Here is a 20362-nt window from a genome sequence, read left to right as displayed (position 1 = left end):
TGTACTGTGTTGTCAAATTGCAATCTAAAAAGCCTTTAACATTTTATGTTCCCACAAACAGTATGCAAGTACAGTTGCCCCTCGGTATCCATGGGGAATTGGTTCCAGGGCCCCTCAGAGATACCAAAATCCATGGATAATCAAGTCCTTAATATGACATGGCATAGTATTTGCATATAATCTATGCACTTCCTCCCGTGTACTTTAAATCATCTCTAGATTACTTATAATACCTAATTCAATGTAAATGAGGTGTAAATAGTTGCCATACTATATTTGCTTAGAGAATAATGACGAGAAAAAAGGTCTGTATGTGTTTAGTAGAGACACAGTGAACCTTACTTTTTGTTCTTAGTATTTTTGATCCACAGTTGGTTGAATCCACTAATGCAGAACCCACAGATACAGAATGCCAACTCTATGCCCTTTCTAATAATTTGATTTCTTCTATTTTTCTCAATCCTCTTAACTGTGACTTAGAACCCCCAATCCTGTGAGCCTGATTGTGGCTCTTATTTTTATTTTATTTTTTTCCTTTTTGTCTTTTTTCGTGTCCGGCAACGGATTGCAACCCTCAGTGTTGCGCCCGTACCGGACCGGGACCGGCAACGGGACCGCAACCCTCCATGTCGCACCTGCACCTCGCTCAGCCAGTGAGCGGCCGGTCTGTACGTGGGATCCGAACCCTCGGGGGGAGCGCCACCGCGCTCACAAGCGGCGCACTGTAGCAGTGCGCCACCGGGCCGGCCCAGATTGTGGCTCTTATATTGCACTTATATTGGGCATTTGTTCGTCATCTACCTGGCGAGTTCATTACAAACTAAATGAACTCCCTACAAAGAATCATAGGATTTTGAGCATGGTTGTCACATTATACCCTTGAAGTGGAGGAATAAACTGTAAAGTAGGTAAACAAGAGGTAGAATTAGGGCAAATGGGGTAAAAACTGGGGAATGAAGGTTTTACCTTTCACCATAGGAGAGTTGCACAGTAGAGCTATCTGGACTGGCTCTCTGTTTGAGGTAATTGTATTACTCGAGGTAGTATAAAGTACCTATTCTGGCTCTTTCATTTCACAGGTGATTAAGTTTTAAGTGAGGGTTAAATTTGTATTTGATAAATACCAATTAACCATGTTTACTTTTTAAAATAAGTTGTTTAATTTAGAATATGACAGATGCAATTTGAGAAATAGTGGCTTATCTGTTATTTGTGATTATTTTTTATAAAGCTGATCTGAATGAAGCCTGTGGTTTGCTTGGGGAATTACTGACCACAGCCTGTTAGACATCTCTTGGGAAAACAATGGTCATGATGGTAACTTAGACTTACCCCCAAAGAATTCAGCAGATTATTTGAAGAGATTGCGTCATCCTTAACTAATGTGTTGTGCTCTGCTCATGTGATGAGAGTTGGACTGCTGCTCTGAAGGGTGCGTTGTAGGAGGAAGGAGAAAACTGAGGTCAATTTTATATAGTTGACTTATTTATAGATTTCATGAATACCAGCAAGAGTACTAAAAAGTCAAATGTGCCAAATCTAGAACTAGTACTCTTCTTAGTATGGGCAAACTAGCTGCTGACATACATTGATTGGGCTCTTCCATTATCTGTCAGACACTGTGCTAAGCAATTTTATGTGGATTATCTCATTTAATCCTCATGACAATCCTATAATTATCCCCATTTTACTAATGAGGAAACTGAGACTTGGAAATTGAATAACTTGACCAATCAGTAGATAAAGCTGGCACTTGAATTCAAAAGTTGGAAATTTTAAGCCCATGCTCTTTATTAGCATATTTCTTCTTTTGCTCACTTCAGAGACAACAGATTCAATCTCAGCCATGGGATATCTTTTTTTTAAACTTTGTTTACATGGAAAAGTGGCCTTTTCTATGTCAGTCCAGACCGAGAAGGTCACCTTTCATTTGCTTAGCACATGTTTGTTTAGGGTCTGCTCTGTGCTCTGCTGGCATTGCAAGTGGCATTTATGACACAGCAGAGCTCCTGCCCATGGAGATTTCTCTATCCTCAAACTCCAGCCTGTCATGGCACCAGGACATTTCTGAAATATCCTGGAGCTGCCTGCCCTCTATCACCTCTCATGGGCCTTTCACATGCCCTTCCTACCTACACTACCTTGAAATCGCCACCTCTTTGGTTCCTTAAACTAATTTCACAAAGAAAGTTTTTCTTTTAGAGAAATAGTATAGCCTTGAAGCTTTAACAAAGAAATAAGAGAGCTGGAAAAAAAACAAACCCAGAGTTATTCCAAACTGATAGTTATATTCAGAGAAAAGTAATAAACAAATGCTTTTAGTATTGAAAAGAAAGACTAAAAATAAACTTAATATTGGTCTTAGGAAATTAGGAAGAAAAGAACAATAAACTTGAAAGGAAGTGGGAACAAGGAAAAAGATAAAAAGAGAACATAGAAAACAAAAGGGAAAAATCCCAAAGCTGGTTCATTGTAAAGACCAATAAAATAGATAAATTACCTTCCAAAGGTAATCTATATTTAACATAACCCCATTAGATTGTATTTTTTTAAGAATTAGCCAAAATTATTTTTTAATTTATTAAATAAATAATAAACAAATCTGCTTGACCTAAAACACCTATCAGGAGGGGCTGATTTAGTAACTAGAATACATCCATTCAGTAGAAAGACATGCAACAGTAAAAACAAAAAAGGATTTTTATTATGTTTTGATAGGGAAAAAAGCAAAATACAGAACAGTACATGTAGTACACTGGCTTTTGTGTAAAAATAAAAGGATTTAATAAAAATAAAAGTTAACATTTGCTTTTATATTCATAAAGAAATACTAGGAGTAAGGATACTCTCACAATCAAGAATAGTGGTTATTCAACTGATTGGACCTTCAAAAAAAAGGAAGAGTGGTTACCTGTGATGGTGGGAATGGGGCAGATAGGGAAAGCAATTAGTAAGGGAGTCTCTTCATGCTGTACATGTTGATATTGAGAATTTTTTTTTTCCTTTTTATCTTTTTTCGTGACTGGTAACGGGATCGCAACCCTCGGTGTCACGCCCGCACCGCGCTCAACCAGTGAGCGGACTGGTCTCTATATGGGATCCGAACCCTCGGCGGGAGCGCCGCCGTGATCCCAAGCGCCGCACTCTACCGAGTGCACCACCGGGCCAGCCCAATATTGAGAATTTTTTGAACCATGAAAATATATTGCCCATTTAACTCTCTCTATTAGAGTTTTTTAAATCGTTAAGAAGAAGGTGAACATTCTGAAAGAAAAATGGGTACATCGTATATTGTGGTACATCTGTACTGTGGAATACTTAACAGTACATCTGTATTGTGGAATACTCAACAGCCACCATACCATGGAAGGGAAAATGAACCAAAATGTCAGCAGTGATTGTCTCTGAGTGTTACATTGATGTTTTTGCTTTTAATGTTCTTAATTTCCTGCAGTGATCATCTCTTTTATAATTAGGGAAACTTTAAAAAAAGAAAGCAAGAAAAAAGAAGCTTAGAAAAATAAAATCAATGAATATTCTGAAGAAGTACAGTAGTAAGGGAAACCAGTGCTAGCAAATACGATACAGATTTTAAAGGAGCAATAATTGAAATTCTGTGGCAGCAGCACAAATATTGAACTTTTGAACCCCTAGAAAGACTCAAACACATCTGTGTGTTTTCATGTACACATAAGAGAGAATATACACTGATGGGATAATTTTGGAGAATAATTAACATTTGCACATTGTATCTAACAGTGGCTGGGACAGAAAGTTAAACATTAAAAAAGACGTAGCTTTGGGCCGGCCCGGTGGCGCACTGCTACAGTGCGCCGCTTGGGAGCGCGGTAGCGCTCCCGCCGAGGGTTCGGATCCCACATACAGACCGGTTCCCGCTCACTGGCTGAGCGAGGTGTGGGCGTAGCACCAAGGGTTGTGATTCCGTTGCCGGTCCCGGTCCGGTCCGGGCGCGACACTGAGGGTTGCGATCCGTTGCCGGACACGAAAAAAGACAAAAAGGAAAAAAAAAAAAAAGACGTAGCTTTGAACAGTTCATATAAAATAAAATGTGAAGAATGGCAATTTTAATAGTTGTGAAGAAACAGAGAGCCTCACAGTAGAAAATATCAGTACAGTCAATTATTTCAAAGTACTTAAATTTTTATATGCCATACATTAAGAGAGGCTAAAATCAACTGTGTTGTATAGATGTGTGGATATTTGTCCTTAATATGTATGTGTTATTGCTTTCTATGGATATAGATGTAAAGGAAGTATGAGAAAATACACCAGGTGTTAAAGAATAGGGATTATGGATGAATTTTGTTTTCCTTTAATGATGTAAGAATTTTATTTTTGTAGTAAATATTTATCTTGAAGCAGGAAAATCATTCTGGATTTGTAAACTATCTAAGGAAGGAAGTTTGGTGGAGAGCCTTAATGACTACATATTACATAGGCTTTTCATTTTTGGACTATATCAGGTATAGAATGATACTGTAAGTCACCCAGGTAGTTACCGATCTTTCTTCAAAAGAACTCTAAAATGAGAGAAGGTAAAGTAAAGAAGCCCCTGATGGAAATAATGGAATGCAGTAGTGACTTATTAGCTGGAACCACAAAGGATTAAGATGTAGAATTATGTTCATCTTTTCACTTTAACCTTCTCTTCTTCTAGGTTGGTGGCACTAAGGCTGGTGTAGTCCGGTTTCTTGGGGAAACGGACTTTGCCAAAGGGGAATGGTGTGGTGTGGAGTTAGATGAACCTCTTGGAAAGAACGATGGTGCCGTTGCTGGAACAAGGTTTGTTTGGAATTGTGGAACATCTTGTCTTCCTCTTGTACGTGAAGATGCTCACACACATCTCACCAAATGTGCATAAAAATAGAAATGAATGTTTTGAAGAGGTGCACTTTTATTATCTAAGACCTGTCTATGGTTTTTTCCCCCCACTATAATTAGAGTTGTTCTCTTGTCTCTTTAGTAATATGTATAATACAGTCATCCCTTGGTGTCCATGGTGGATTGGTTTCAGGACCCCCACAGATACTAAAGTCCGCAGATGCTCAAGTCCTTTATATAAAATGGCATAATATTTGCATATAACCTACACTCATCCTTCCGTATACTTTAAATCATCTCTAGATTATTTATGACACCTAATACAATGTAAATGCTATGTAAATAGTTGTACACTGTATTTTTTTAATTTGTATTTTATTGCTGTATTATTTTTTATTATTATTGCTTTTAAAAATATTTTTGATCTGTTGTTAGTTGAATCTGTGGATGTGGAATCCACGGATGGAGAGGGCCCAACTGTACATCTGAGCAGATTATGAATAAGCATTTGGTTTATTTTTCAAAACAGGAAATATGTTACCCTTTTGGCTTCTCTCCTTTTGATAGCAGTCAACCTCTGAAAGAGTTCCTGGGTGTGAGTTCCAGTGGTTGGGGTAGGGGGTCAGGTGTCCAGGCATGGGGGTATGGGTAGGAGATAGCTGCCTTTGTTAGAAAAAGAACTGCAGACTGTCTTCCTGTCTGATAACAATTCCATCCTGTGGCATGAGGACAGACTGGCAAGCATACCTCTTCCATTGTAAGGATGATGCCATTCTTGCCTCCCAGATACAGGATGGGAGTCAGATAATGCACATGAATGCAAGAGGCATTTCCCACACTCTTTTTCAAAATGTTTTGAAGGCTTTGGGCATGGCCCTGATATATGATGCACTATTATTAATAGTATACAGCATATTAATGCATCACTTGATTGTTAAAGTCTTGTAATTAAAGTTTTACTTATAAAACATACACAAATTGATTATAAGCATGTGGGCTTTATCTACCAAATACAATAATAATGACTTGGAGAGATAAAAATCTCTTGGTGCTACAATGATTATGAAGCCATCCCTTGATATTAAAACATTGTAATCCTTGAGAGTCATAAGATCTCTGGTGTCAGTTTGATAACTGACACTACTAGTTAATATTTCTCCATGTTTATTGTAGTGGATCTGCCAGAGCTGGGTGCTTGTTTGATTCTTTCTCCCTTTGTTTGGAATGGTTTTATTAAGTGGGATCACTATATGCTGAACTCCTCTGCTGTACATTTATCAGATGGTAGAAATATTTATTCCCTTTGAATGAAACCTCAGCAACAGATGATTAATCCCATCTCTGTGTATCATATTGTTATTAGTGTGTTTTCTAAAACATCATTGAGGTTATTTATCAGCCTGCACACATGTGAATGATACTTGCTGGTATATAACCTCAGCTTAGTGGTAGAATTCCCAGCAAACCAATCACAAGTTATGAGTTGGAAGAGCTGTTTGTTTATAGTTGTTATTTCTTGTAATTCAGTTTTTTGTTGTTGTCTAAAGGTATTTTCAGTGTCAACCCAAATATGGCTTGTTTGCTCCTGTCCACAAAGTGACCAAGATTGGCTTCCCTTCCACCACACCAGCCAAAGCCAAGGCCGCCGCTGTGCGGCGAGTGATGGCGACCACACCTGCCAGCCTGAAGCGCAGCCCTTCCGCCTCCTCCCTCAGCTCCATGAGCTCGGTGGCATCCTCTGTGAGCAGTAAGCCCAGTCGGACAGGATTAGTAAGCCTCCCTTTTCTTGTTACATGCCTTTACTTCCCAGGCACGAGAAATGCCTGCTGTCGGTCCACTTGCTTTGCTTGTCCTTGTACTGGCTGTAGCTTGCCGTGAAAGTCCTTGCAAGTAAGCTTTGAAAAATGTAACTCCAGCAAGAATACAGTTTTTGAAATAGGAATGGGTTTTTAATAGCCTTTTTCAGATTATTAAAGGCTGAACAATGTACCGGTTCTTGGTGAACTGCTTAGCCTAACATATGGGTTGAATTCTTTTTTTCTGAAATAATTTTGGGCCAAAACGACAGGAAATTGGAGAGATCCTGTTCTTTAGATATGTAGGTCTCTTTGTCTTTGACTTCAAACAATTTTAGGAATTATAGTGTTTGGGGAAAAGGCATGTTCTTAGATTTTTAACATTATATTAATACAGTCTAAACCCACTGAAAGCAGTTAATGTGTGGTATGTTCCTGATTTGAGCCAGAGGATGCAGAGGGGAGCTTCTGGAACTTGAAAGGTTGCTAGGAAAAGCCATGTTTTGTTTCCTCTCTTCTTTTCATCTTATTCTCCCGGTAACTCTCCCTGTCTCCCTCTCTCCCTCTTTTTTCCATCTAGAGCAGTAAAAATAGAATCATCAGAATTAAAATAGGCATTCTGTTTGTTAATGTATTTTATTAGGGTCAAAAGCAATGAGTATTTTGGCCTCATCCCCTACCCCTAAGTTGATTTACTTGATTGAGGCAAATGATGTTTAAATTAGAAGTGGTAACATACGAGTCTACTCCACACTGAATTCGGGATCTCTGCTCTGTGACAGTGAACTATGGGCAGGGGTTAGAATGCTGAGTGGTGTGATCCAGGGAGTAGGGTTGCCAGCCCTTGCTCTCGTTTTGCCTTTTCTACTTTGTTGTCATGCAGAGAAAGGAAGGGCGGTGGAATCTTTAAGTGGGGGTTGTGCTCTTCTGCTAGCCAGGTGGATTTTCTTTCTCTTACGTTCAGGTAAAATAAATACCGTTTGGACTGTTTCAGTTTCTATATGAAAAGAAAGTCAGGTCTACTGCTGTACCACCCTGAATGCACCACATCTCGTCTGATCTTGGAAGCTTAAGCAGGGTTGGGCCTGGTTAGTACTTGGATGGGAATACAGGTGCTGTAGGCTTAAAAAAAAAAAAAAAAAAAAAAAGTCTGCATCTTCAACAGAAATATTACGAATGGATTTTATGAGGAAAGCATGGCAAGAACAATGAAATGGAGGTGAAAAAACCCAAACCTCTTTGTTTGGACAAAGCCTTGTTCACAGTGGATTAGCAAACTCTAATGTGGACATTTTATCTACTCTGCTGTTCTAGGAACAATTCCATGGAAGTGTTGTCTCTGGATTAGGAATTCATTCTTGGGTAATTTTTATTACCTTGTAAGTGTCCATTTCTTTGGGAAATACCAAGCTCTTTCTGCTCCCAGCATTCTCTCTTACTTTTCAGACAGTTTCTGATTCCTCTTAGCTCACCTCATTCAGTGAAGAAAGTTGACAAGACAGATGAAGCTCCTTGTCTGTTGGACAGCTTATCTTTGTGTGTCTTTATACAGGGTGGTTATAGTTTCTAAACCAAAAATCATCGTAAAAGAATATGACAAGGATACAGAATAATTGAAAATGTCATTTCAATCATATTGCTCAGAGTCTATTTCTGTCTGAGAAATACAGAAATTGAAAGAAAAATATTTTTTATTCATTCTTCAGTAACCACAATGACTTACTGTTAAGGTGTATGCTCCTGTTGGGCACTGCATGTCTTGTCAAACCTCGGAATTGTATTTATCATTGCCATCCTCATTTCCTATGCTACATTGATTTTTGCACAGTACTTGCTTTTTGTCACGGCAGTAGCCAAAACCCAGCTTTGCAAAGACATGATGTTATTGTAAGGAATGTAGTATGATCTAATTGCCTTAAGCTAGGAATTTTTATGGTATCCAACAGATGTCGCTATGTTTCCCTTGAAATTTTAAAACATCCCACAGAGCTGTGAATTTGCTGGGGAACCTGGGGCATCTCTGCTCATCATTTGGAAACCTCATATTTAATGTATGTAAGAAGAAATGTTAGTAAGAGAAAATATAATCTATTTATATAATGAAATCAAGAACTCAGGGTCAAGTGGTTAAAAGAGAAGACAGGAAATTTTCCCCCGATATGTTTAAGTAATTCAAGAAATTTCACTGGGCCAGCCTGTGGCTCACTCGGGAGAGTGTAGTGCTGATAACACCAAGGCCACGGGTTCGGATCCCATATAGGGATGGCCGGTTGCTCACTGGGTGAGCGTGGTGCTGACAACACCAAGTCAAGGGTTAAGATCCCCTTACCGGTCATCTTTAAAAAAAAAAAAAAATTTTCACTAAATGAAACAGCAAAGGATAATCTGGGTTTGATTGGATTCCTTTACTTCCATAGTTACCAAATTGCTGAATTATTAATTGATGAAAGATTATCACTGGAAGTCTGCATCCTACCACGAAGGCTCAGATAGACTAAGAGAAGAGTATTCAGGTGACAAATGAAGCTGTGATTACAGATGGAGGAAAGGCTGAATTGATCTGGAGCCAGTGCTGGCTAAGTAAATGGCTTTGGGCAAGTGCTTGCCAAAGGATGAGGCCATTTCTTAACTGCCTCCCAAACTTGGAGCCTAGCTTGGAAGAATATTCTTCAACTTGCCTGATTACCTGTTAACATTTATTTATTTATTTATTTATTTTTGTCCTTTTTGAGACCGGCCGCACCGCGCTCAGCCAGTGAGCGCTGTGAGCTCACCGGTCATCCCTATATAGGATCCGAACCCGCGGCGGGAGTGCTGCTGCGCTCCCAGCACCGCACTCTCCCGAGGGTGCCACAGGTTCGGCCCTACCTGTTAACATTTAAAAGAAAGTTTTCTCCAGGTTTTTATTTGACAGCTTCAAGATGGAGGAATTTGGCATGAGTAACAGCCAAGATAATGGATGACAGAAATAGCACATTCTTTCTTGAACACCCCAGAACCCCCTCGCTGTCTCTTTCTTCCCCCTCATTTCTCCCTTTCTCCCTCTTCTCTCTCCACCCTTTTTCTCCTTCTTCTCCCCTTTTTCCCTACTTTTTTTCTCTACAAATTTCTCTTTCCCGGGCCGGCCCGGTGGCGCACTGCTACAGTGCGCTGCTTGGGAGCGTGGTGGCGCTCCCGCCGAGGGTTCGGATCCCATATACAGACCGGTTCCTGCTCACTGGCTGAGCGAGGCGCGGGGGCAGCGCCGAGGGTTGCGATTCCGTTGCCGGTCCTGGTCCGGTACGGGCACGACACTGAGGGTTGTGATCCGTTGCCGGTCACGAAAAAAGACAAAAAGGAAAAAAAAAAAAATTTCTCTTTCCCGGGCCGGCCCGGTGGCGCACTGCTACAGTGCGCTGCTTGGGAGCGTGGTGGCGCTCCCGCCGAGGGTTCGGATCCCATATACAGACCGGTTCCTGCTCACTGGCTGAGCGAGGCGCGGGGGCAGCGCCGAGGGGTGCGATTCCGTTGCCGGTCCTGGTCCGGTACGGGCCCGACACTGAGGGTTGTGATCCGTTGCCGGTCACGAAAAAAGACAAAAAGGAAAAAAAAAAAAATTTCTCTTTCCCTTCTTTTTTTCCTCTCTTCCCATCTCCTTTTTCTTCCTTTCTCTAGTGTGTGTACATGCCCAGACATGCACACACTCGCTCACTCACACTTTTGAAGGCAGAAATAGTTTTTTCTTAATCTTTAGAAATCTCTCTGGTGATTGGGGTTCAGGTCCTGAAGACTGGATTCTTGGGTGAGATCTCTCATGCCTTTCATTTTAAAAGAAAGATGAAGAAAATCCTGATAAAGATCCAACTCTTTAATCAATTGAAAGAAGGTTTGTTACACTGATGGTGACCTCTTCATTACTTAATGGTATTTACAAGCTTAAGAAGCTTGAAGAAGTCTCATCGTCAAGTCTAAGGATCAAAAGATTGGCCAAAATGTAATAACAAGAACTATTAAGCTCGGGCTGAAATAGAGTTTAGAGACACTTGTTAAATGTGTTCTGTGGAATTTTTCTAGATTCCTGCAAGGCCCTGTCAACTGAGCTCAGATTACCTGTGATCTGAGCCACTTAATCTCCTTCTAAACAACTTCCTGACTGTTCTGTGACCTCTTTACATTGATGTGTTCTTTGTGAGACTTCCAGACAGGAGGCACAGCTGTTCTGTTTTCTTGATGAGAAGCCTTTCCAGATACTTGGCAAGCTATGAGCTGGGCAGCACTCTTGCTTTGCTGAGGAGACACCTGCCATGCATGCTCCGCTCCCTCCTTGCTTCCCTGGTAGCATCCTAGCCTTCACTTCTTTAACTTTCCTTTGCAGTTGACTGAAACCTCCTCCCGTTACGCCAGGAAGATCTCCGGCACCACTGCCCTCCAGGAGGCACTGAAGGAGAAGCAGCAGCACATTGAGCAGCTGCTGGCTGAACGGGATCTAGAAAGGGCGGAGGTGGCCAAGGCCACGAGCCACGTGGGGGAGATAGAGCAGGAGCTAGCGCTGGCCCGGGACGGACACGACCAGGTGAAGTCTGGTGCTGAACTTGCTGCAGAGATGGTGATCGTTTCTAAATAGAGCGATGAGGCCCACACTGGGGAGCTAGTCTTGAGAGCGCTGGAAACGAGTGTAAATTTCTTTGCTGGGCTTGTTTGATAGCTGTGACCTGGGGTACCAGTTTCATCATCAGAAAGATGAAGTTTCGTTCTTCTCGATTTTACTTTAGTCTTTTGGTCTTGATGTCAAGGTCTCGTGGCTTGTTAGGCCAGCTAGTTGACTCAGACCTTACCCGTGATTACAACTCTTGATTATTCTTTGTATGTGTTTCAGCCTCAAAAAAGACGAGAGTTGTTTTAACATTGCCCTCTATTGCTTCGATGGTGTAGTTTTTCATCATCTAGCTTCCAGGAAAGCTGCCGAGAATAACCAATTAAGATAGAAAGCATCTTAACGTGACAGGTTTTAGAGTAGTTCCAAACCACCTTGGTAATTAATGCTTCCCCATAGCTCTTTGGAGGTGTCCCTGAACCTGTGTCTGGGTCAGAAAGAAGCCACTCACTGATATCCTTGCCGTCCCCAGCATGTCCTGGAAATGGAGGCCAAGATGGACCAGCTGCGAACAATGGTGGAAGCGGCTGACAGGGAGAAGGTGGAGCTTCTCAACCAACTTGAAGAGGAGAAAAGGTGATCCCAGACTGTTCCCTGTGCGAGTGTGGCCTTTGCTTTTAAACAGTCTCAGGGAAAAATTTCCTATTAACAACCTTGTTGGTGTCAACCCTTAGAACCAAAGGAATGACCATGCGTTCCACAGAAACAACTCCTCATACTGTATGAAGAGGGTTTGCTTTGACTTGACTTTTTTCTTGAAGTTTGGAATCAAACTTAGACATGGCCTGATTAATTTAACAGATATTTATTGAGCACCTACTGCATGCCAAACATCTTGAGGATAGCCTTGGTCAGTGTTGTGGAGATAATTCCAACCCAGTTTTCACTTGGAGCCATTCCTGGTGAGAGGATATTCTAGGTCCTAGTTACCTAGTTTTTATGAAATTGTATTATGTCTTGTGGGTGATATAGGGTCCCTGTTCTTGAGAAACTCTGTACCTTATTAGGGAAACAAAACTCTCACATGTGAAACAATTAGGGAATTATTCAGGTTAGTATCAATCAAATGCTAAATGGTATAAGACAGAGAAGTCAAGTTTGGTTCTTATAAAAGGAGGTTTCTTCAGGCCATGAACAAACAAGATCTCTGAAAAAAGTGCATGGAAACCATTTATTTGAACATCCCTCAGTTATATGTGAAGATTGTCCTCTGATGGATTTAATACCATCTTCTGTTTCTGATAGCAGCAACTTCATTTGGTAGTAATCTAGTATTACTGTGTGCTCAGGAAGGTCATGTTTGCACTGTTGGAGTAAGGGGATACAGTGAAGGTACAATATAGTCTCTTACCAAGGAAATTACTTTCCCAATGGAGAGGGAAGCACTATACATAGGAACTTCTTGCATCCAAAAAGTGACTACAAGTAAACAAGAGTTAATGATAGCCCCTTCTAGGCCCTTCTGAATGCCATGACCCCAGTACCATTTGCTTCTGTTCTTAAGCTGGTTCTTAATCTGCAGATTGCTGGGCAGTAGAAATGTCCCCCAATTCTCAAGTAAGCCTGAGAGCTTTAACCTATGGTTATATTTGCCACTTAACTGAGTAAGATTGTTTACTCTTAATTTTGCTAGAAATGCTAGGGAGTTTGAAGGATTTTGTTTTGCACATAGGTCATGAGCTTTGTCCCCCTTTTCTTCCTTCTCTTACACCCAATTTTGTATAGACTCATACAGAGAAATAATATTTTTTTTGGTGGCTGGCCAGTATGGGGATCCAAACCCTTGACCTTGGTGTTACAAGGCTGTGGTGTAACCAACTGAGCTAACCCTCCAGCCCAAGATTCATAATGTAGAAGTTACTGGATTTTGTAAATTTTCAGAATGTCATTATATTCTGTTGACTTTATGATGGTATTGACTGAAACCCACACCCAATATGGCAGATTTTGAAATGTGAGAAAATGTGCATTTTAGAAAAAAAGAAATAGGATCCTTGATTGTTTCTCCCCCGAATCATTCACAGGCTATTTCCCAGTCTTGGAGTAAGTGCAGGTATTGTCCTGGAGGCTTTAAAATTTCATGAGAAGCCTGCTGACCTTGCCCTAAAATATCTGATGTGGGGTGATATAAAGAGAGATTTGTTTTCTGTGCCACTCCCCCTTATGTTCTGTTACAGGAAAGTAGAAATTCTAGACTTGAAATCTCAAACCTATTTATATAGTAATGAGATGTTTTCCATTGAGGCTGGTCTTGTCTTGATTAGATCCATTCTGGTGTTTTTGACTAAGGGAACCAGTTGATTTTTCTCAAATCTTACCTCAGGCCTTCTGGAATTAGTACCTGAATAAACACTTTAGAGTTTCCTAAATAATTAGAGTACAGCTCTTAGGTTTATAAACTGGAGGCCTAAAGATGCATTTCTTTCCATCATCATCATCTGCTAAATTCACCAGGTTATTGATTATATATTTTTTTGTTGTTAAGGCAGTGTTCCTTAGTTACTTTCTTAAGTGCTTTGTTTTGGTTTTATTCCACAGGAAGGTTGAGGACCTTCAGTTTCGGGTTGAAGAAGAATCAATTACCAAAGGCGATCTTGAGGTAAAACCCCTCCACCTAAAGCTTTCATGGGTACCAGTATTCAGAAATATGGGAGAAATTGTATGTAATGACTAAGCTCTGTAAATTCATTTGTTTAATGAATAGGCAAATGTTTGCCAGCTAACATGTATGGCTGGAACAGTTGGATGGGAGAGTGGCAGGAGTGCCATACTCCCTGACCAACTTGGGGTGTGGGCATAGCTTTATGGCTGAGGGGATGGTTGACAGTCCTTGAGCCTGTGATTGTGGCGTCCTAATTCCTGTGGCAGAGTAAAAATTTCACTTCTTTTTTTCTCATGCTTCAAAATTCAAAACCATGGATTGGATTTCATCAAGTCATAAATCTGGCAGTGTGTCCTCAATTTAAAGCAGACTTAAGTGAGACACGTATATGTTCCTCTGATTATTAGAAATGGTATTTTTGGGCTGGCCCAGTGGCGCACTGGAGAGTGCGCCACTTGGGAGTGTGGCGGCGCTCCCGCCGAGGGTTTGGATCCCATGTGGAGACCAGTTCCCGCTCACTGGCTGAGTGCAGTGCGGGCGCAACACCGAGGGTTGTGATCCCGTTGCTGGTCCCCGGTACGGGCTCGACACCGAGGGTTGCGATCCCGTTACCGGTCAGTAAAAAAGACAAAAAAAGGAAAGAAAAAAAAAAAAAGAAAAGAAATGGCATTTTTAAAGAACATTTTTTTATTCTTCATAGTAGTCCATAAAACATCCATAAAAGCTTTTTGCTTTATCTCAGCTTTGCTTTTCAGGTAAGCAAGATAAATCCTGTTTTTTTCATGGCTGGCTGGTACAGGGATCAAACCCTGGACGTTGGTGTTATTAGCACCATGGTCTAATCAACTGAGCTAACTGGCCACCTGGATAAATCCTTTATAACTCTGTAAAAGGAATAAATTATATGTTCTAACAGTTAATTTTTTTGGGGGCAGCTGTCAGGTAAAGGGATCTGAACACTCAACCTTGATGTTACAACACCATACTCTAACCAGTTGATTTTTTAAAAAAGTAATAACCAGAGCAAAAAACAAGAGCAATTTATATTTCAACTTCTTTTACTTCTATGGCATATTTACAGTTTATAGAAATTTTCGTTTAATGTCTGTTTTCTCATCTCTTAACAATTATATTGGTTTTTGAATTAGACACCAGAATTAAATGGTTTTGATGCTTTTCAAACCACTGCTAGATATATGACAATGTAAATTAACTTTCAAATTTTGCAGGTTTTTGGTTCTTTAATCTGTAATATTTTAGCAAAAATTGCACTTATCTGCGTAGTTTTCAGACTACACATTTTTGCTGCCATTACAATTTCAGAGTCTGTTGACTGTCCACACCATGTGTCAATTTCAGGGGCCCTTCCAAGTAGGAACTCTGATTTATTTGGAAATAAATGTATCTTTACAGTCAACATAGAGTAAGGGGAACATTTTCTGAGTTTGAGTTTTATAGATCCCCAAATTTAATGGTTTATTAGTTATTTAATGGATATCTTCTTCACTCATTTCATATACAGTCACATTCCTTTAGTCGACTTTTGTGTTCTCATCCATTTAAAAACACTCCAAAATCTCATTTAGGAGTTTCATATCATCATCTAATTCATATGAAATATATATATAGTGTATGGTGTTTGGGGGAGGGTTGAGTTAAAATATTTACATCAGCGCTAGGCTAGTATAATTGATCTGATGCACTTATTTGAAATTAATCAAAGTTATCTTGAAACCCTAACATATTGAAAATTTAGATGAATCTTTTTTGTTGTTGTTTAATTTTTTTATTTTTTTACTGATAGCAAAAGAGCCAGATTTCTGAAGATCCTGAGAATGTAAGAGGGCACTTAACTGTGTGGATATTTCCCTTGTTAACACAGATTGATTACAGATTAAAATGCTTATTGATATACTCAAATACTAACTACATAATCTGACCTTGGGACATTGGCCTTAATATTTCTGTGCATGTGGCTTTCAAAGCAATTACATTTGTATCCTGGAGAAATTGTATGTAATGACTAAGCTCTGTAAATTCATTTGTTTAATGAATAGGCAAATGTTTGCTTTATAAAGAATCTTGCTAAAAGGGTGAAAAAACGAATTTTGTCTGGAGGCCTGGCCTCCTTCACCTAATTCATAACGTCTTCTAATTTTATTCTGAAGAAGATGATAGCTGACTGCAGTGTAAAATATATTAGATGGAGTTGTAGAAATTCTGGTGAAAGTTTCCCAAGTTGTCTAATTTTTACTTCTCATGAGAGAAAAGGGAATTGTGAGATTCCCAGCACTGATTGCCTTTTATGTGTGTTCCCTCTGCTGGCCAGGGACTGCCAGTGCAACTGACAAGAAATAAAAACTTTCATTTTGTTGCTGCAGTATTTTCCCTGGTTTGTAAAATGAGAGGTGAGCATTCCTCAGTGAAGACACTGTGTGTTTTAAATTTATTACTATTGCGGTGAGATTTTTCTAGTAGCAGTGCTGCTAGGCATGTAGGTGTTTTTCTTTTTCTTCCTCCCTCTGATTAAGATCAAACATCCAATACAAATCTTACCAAAGTGGCCTCAAGAACATTGCTTCTTGGTGCACCCTGCCAGCTGTGATTCCAATCGCAAAGAACCCGCATACTTTTTGCTTTGATTTACTACCACAAGAGAACAAAATTAAAACCAGGAATTACTTTTCTTCCTACTACCTCCTGGCAGCTGAAACAGACAACTCAAGACTGAACTTTTTGAAAGGTCCTCGTTCTGACGGGTTCCTTTTTGTGAAGCTACTTCAGTGATCTGGGTCTCTTCTCTCCTTCCACAACAGGCCCCGCTGCACCCGGTGTCAGTGTGCATGGGATCTCCCTCCTGCCTCTCTGTGCGCTTCTCGCAAAGCCTTTGCTTTCCTCCTCAACCCTATGTCCCAGGACTTTCCTCTTGGGATACTCTGTGTCTTACTCTGAAAAAGGAATAATTTTAAAAGGAGGGTTGTCCTGTTCAGTGTCACGTTTTCACTGTGTGCTATGGCAGGGAAGTGGACCACTAGTTCCCTGGCTGCGGATTGACCACATGCCACTGTAGAGCCTCAAATCATTTGTGTGCATACCTACCACTAAGGAGGCGTTGCTGCGCTCATCTGGAAGATCTCTGAATGGGGAGAAGATCACATTAAGTGGACATTTGCTTTTTATCTTGAAGTAGTGACCTTTCATCCAGAGGACACTTAACTCAGTGTCAAGAGAAGAAAGGTTCCGTTGCCTTTTGCTTTTTCCTATTAGTTTTCAATTACAGTTCCTGAGGCTGTGACTCCAATTATGTACATCTGAATTAGATTCTTTACTTGTAAAAGCAGGTAAATTGAACAACTTCTAAGGCACATGTGGACCAAGGGGACTATCCAGACAATGAGAGTTTGAATTTTATTTCATTATTTTTGTGGAGGGTAAAGAGCTGAAGCAGGTGAAGAATTTTTTTAAAAAAGATTTTTTGTTCACCTTTTAAGTATCCCATAATGGTTTGTTTATACCTGGTTCACAAGCAAAGTGACCTCTCAAATGCACTGAAGTCCCCAGAGTACCACTGGAGTGAGTGAAGACAGTTGTAACCTTTATTTTACATTACACCTTTTACTCAAGCTCTGCACTACTTTGTATCACTTTGTTTAGAGTCTGTTGTCATTTTCTCATTGCCTGTAATTATCCAAATGATAGATCAGGCCAGTAAGAACCACAAAATATTTAAATTAATACAAGTAACTAGCAGCTGCTGAGAGCAGCTCCATCAGTAGGTTTTGTCAGTGGATTATCCTGCTAACCTCTAGGGTAGGAGAGGTGGGTGGAGTTAAGAGGTACATTTAGGCTGGTACCCAGATTATTTCAAATCAATTAAGATTCTGCTGCACTTAAACCTGTTAGAAAGAGATTACCTTCTGAGTTCCCCAGTAGGTTATGTCTAAGTATGTGATGATGGGGAGTACAGAGTGAGATCTTGGAGGTTTTCAATCACACTGGGATCTTACCAGCTCTTTTTCCATGATTTCAAATTCATGTCTTTGTGTTGAGTCACCATTTCTTACCTTTCTTAACCCTGAGCTGATAAAAACTACTTCTTAGGATAAAAATAATAAGCCCCTTTCCAGTTTGAGCTAACCTTTTCTCCTGCTCTGAGCCTCTTAATTGGCCTGCTTCAGAGATGGAGGCTGTGGAGGATAATTATCACTGAGTTTTCTCTTTGAAATTTTGATTTCTTACTTTTTTTTCTGGGAAACTAGAGCTTTCTTGGCTCCTCACCTGTCACATGTGAGAATGTTGCTGAGACTCTCAAACCGTTCTCACCTATCTCAACAAAGACTGCTGGTGTCATTTCCTTAGCTCTAGTTTCTGGATTCCCTTTATTAGGGTTAATACTTGACCTTTGCTCATGTCAAATCGTGTGCCAAAGTGGAAGGATCTGCTCTAAGGACTTATTGAACACTTTAAGATTTATAACGTTATCTTTTTCACATTTAGGTGATTGTGATGATCATTCTGAAGGTCAAACTACTTTTTAAGGTCATTGAGTCAGTTACATACACATTAATGTCAAATAGCCATTGTGGGGAGGAGGGAAAATGATAGTTTAGAGAAATATTAACTATTCTAATTTGTGCTGATAAACTTCACTTATCAAGATAACTTATATTTGGCTGCATGTGTCTGACACTTCATCTTGCCTCATGTTGTTTCCATTTTTTCTTTCTCAACAGACTAGCTCATGTCCCCTGCCCACCACCATCCTTTTGTCCGTAGCAGTCATCCTCACCCCCATGTCCCCATCTTTGTTCCATCCTCTTCCCTTCTCCATTGTCTTTTTTGTTCATCCTTTGGCAGAAGGTACTGGTGGCTCAGCCTGCATGCTGCGCTCTCTCCTTTTGTGCTGGCATGTCATGGTGGCACTGTTGTGTTCTCTTCCTCTTCCTTTTTACTAACAGACGCAGACCAAACTGGAGCATGCCCGCATTAAGGAGCTTGAACAGAGCCTGCTCTTTGAAAAGACCAAAGCTGACAAACTCCAGAGGGAGTTAGAAGACACTAGGGTAATGGTTTTCACTATTTAATGAAGCAGACCCATGCGTGTTGAGTGGTGGACACCTCGGGTTACATGCCTTGTTGTTGGCCTGAACCTTGACCCAGTGGTTCAACCTGACTTTGGTCTTGATATTGTTCAGGTGTTCATGAGCTTAGGCTGGTAGACAGGCACATGTGTATCATATCAAATCTTTTGTCAAAGGTAAAGACTCATTCCTTTGGTTAACTCAACCAAAATCAAGATCAGAAACTTTACGACTTATATAAACTATATGAATATCCACAACTGCATTTGAGGTTCATTGTATTAGTAATACCTTGAAGTACCTTTCTCCAGTTTGCCACAAGCAGTCAATTGTCCTCTTGTTCTCATATTCATAGTTATTGGGTTTTCTAATTTTTTGTTACGTTGTTTTACTTCAGCTAAGAGAGCTGCCTTTTCCCCTGGCCTCATGGGGGAAGGAAATTGAAACATTGGCTCTTTTTAATGAGAATTGAGGACTTTCACCCCAATTATATTTTTTCCTGATAGTTGATCTCTCTTTGCATCTCCCTTCTTTCTGTCACCAGGAGATTAAAGTCTCAGTGGTAGGAGGGAAACGGCTTCTTACTACCCTCAGCTCACTGTGTTTGGCTCTTGAAGCCAGTGCATTAGTAATGTTTTAGTTTGTTTTTCTATCAAAGCGCCTAAGTCCTTGCTTCATGCCAAGCACTGTTCTAAGTGCTTTGCAAGTATCACTCGGTCTCACCACAATCCTAGGAGGTAGGTAGTATATTATTGTTCCCGTTTTACAAGGACAGTGAGTCACAGCTTGCCCAGGGTCGCAAACTAATAGTAATAGTGGAGCCAGGATTTGCATCTAGGTCTTTTGGCTCCAGAATCTGTGCTCTTAATAACCACAGGATGGAGACTTAAATTATGGAAGTACTGGTTTTGTGCTGAAAGATTTTAGGAAATAATCAGAATTATTTACATATAAAAATATGTATTCACATAGACCTTTTAAATCATGAATTTCACTGTCAATGGCTAAATTACCCAAATCCTTAACTTCACAATTTCAAAAAATACTGTCTCTGATCAAGTCTGCTATCGTGATTTTTTTCTTTTGAATTATTAGTATTTGTAGAAATTTCTCATGGTGAGAGAATCATTGATCTAAAAATCTAGAGAATTGAGTAATTTTCCTTTTCTAAATCATAAGTTTTTATATTTTTAGAAGAAAGAAAATGTTCTCTGTAGGCCTCAAAACTAAAGATTTCTAGGGGCTGGCTGGTTAGCTAAGTTGGTTAGAGCCCAGTGTTATAACACCAAATTCGGGTTTGAATCCCCACACCAGTCAGCTGCCAAAAAAAAAGACAAAAAATCTCTAAAGATTTCTCCTATGTATTTGGTAAGAAACAGAAAAAAAAAGTGGTAATTTGGTGCTGTTT

General features: G+C 40.1%; 1 protein-coding gene across 1 annotated transcript in view; it reads left to right on the top strand.

Annotated features, from left to right (window-relative positions):
* CLIP1 (CAP-GLY domain containing linker protein 1) overlaps positions 1-20362 on the top strand; it is a 78410-nt gene that overhangs the window by 9390 nt on the left and 48658 nt on the right. Inside the window, exons 3-9 of the mRNA XM_008577463.1 lie at positions 4679-4803; positions 6390-6612; positions 10993-11190; positions 11744-11847; positions 13810-13870; positions 15678-15710; positions 18832-18936. Coding sequence (XP_008575685.1) covers positions 4679-4803; positions 6390-6612; positions 10993-11190; positions 11744-11847; positions 13810-13870; positions 15678-15710; positions 18832-18936 — 849 coding nt within the window. The remainder of the gene's footprint in view (positions 1-4678; positions 4804-6389; positions 6613-10992; positions 11191-11743; positions 11848-13809; positions 13871-15677; positions 15711-18831; positions 18937-20362) is intronic.

This window comes from Galeopterus variegatus, unplaced genomic scaffold, assembly GCF_000696425.1.
Source record: "Galeopterus variegatus unplaced genomic scaffold, G_variegatus-3.0.2 Scaffold1518, whole genome shotgun sequence".
Classification (NCBI taxonomy): Eukaryota; Metazoa; Chordata; class Mammalia; order Dermoptera; family Cynocephalidae; genus Galeopterus; species Galeopterus variegatus.
The sequence above is the reverse complement of the archived record's forward strand: the minus strand, read 5'-3'. Positions and strand labels throughout refer to the sequence as shown.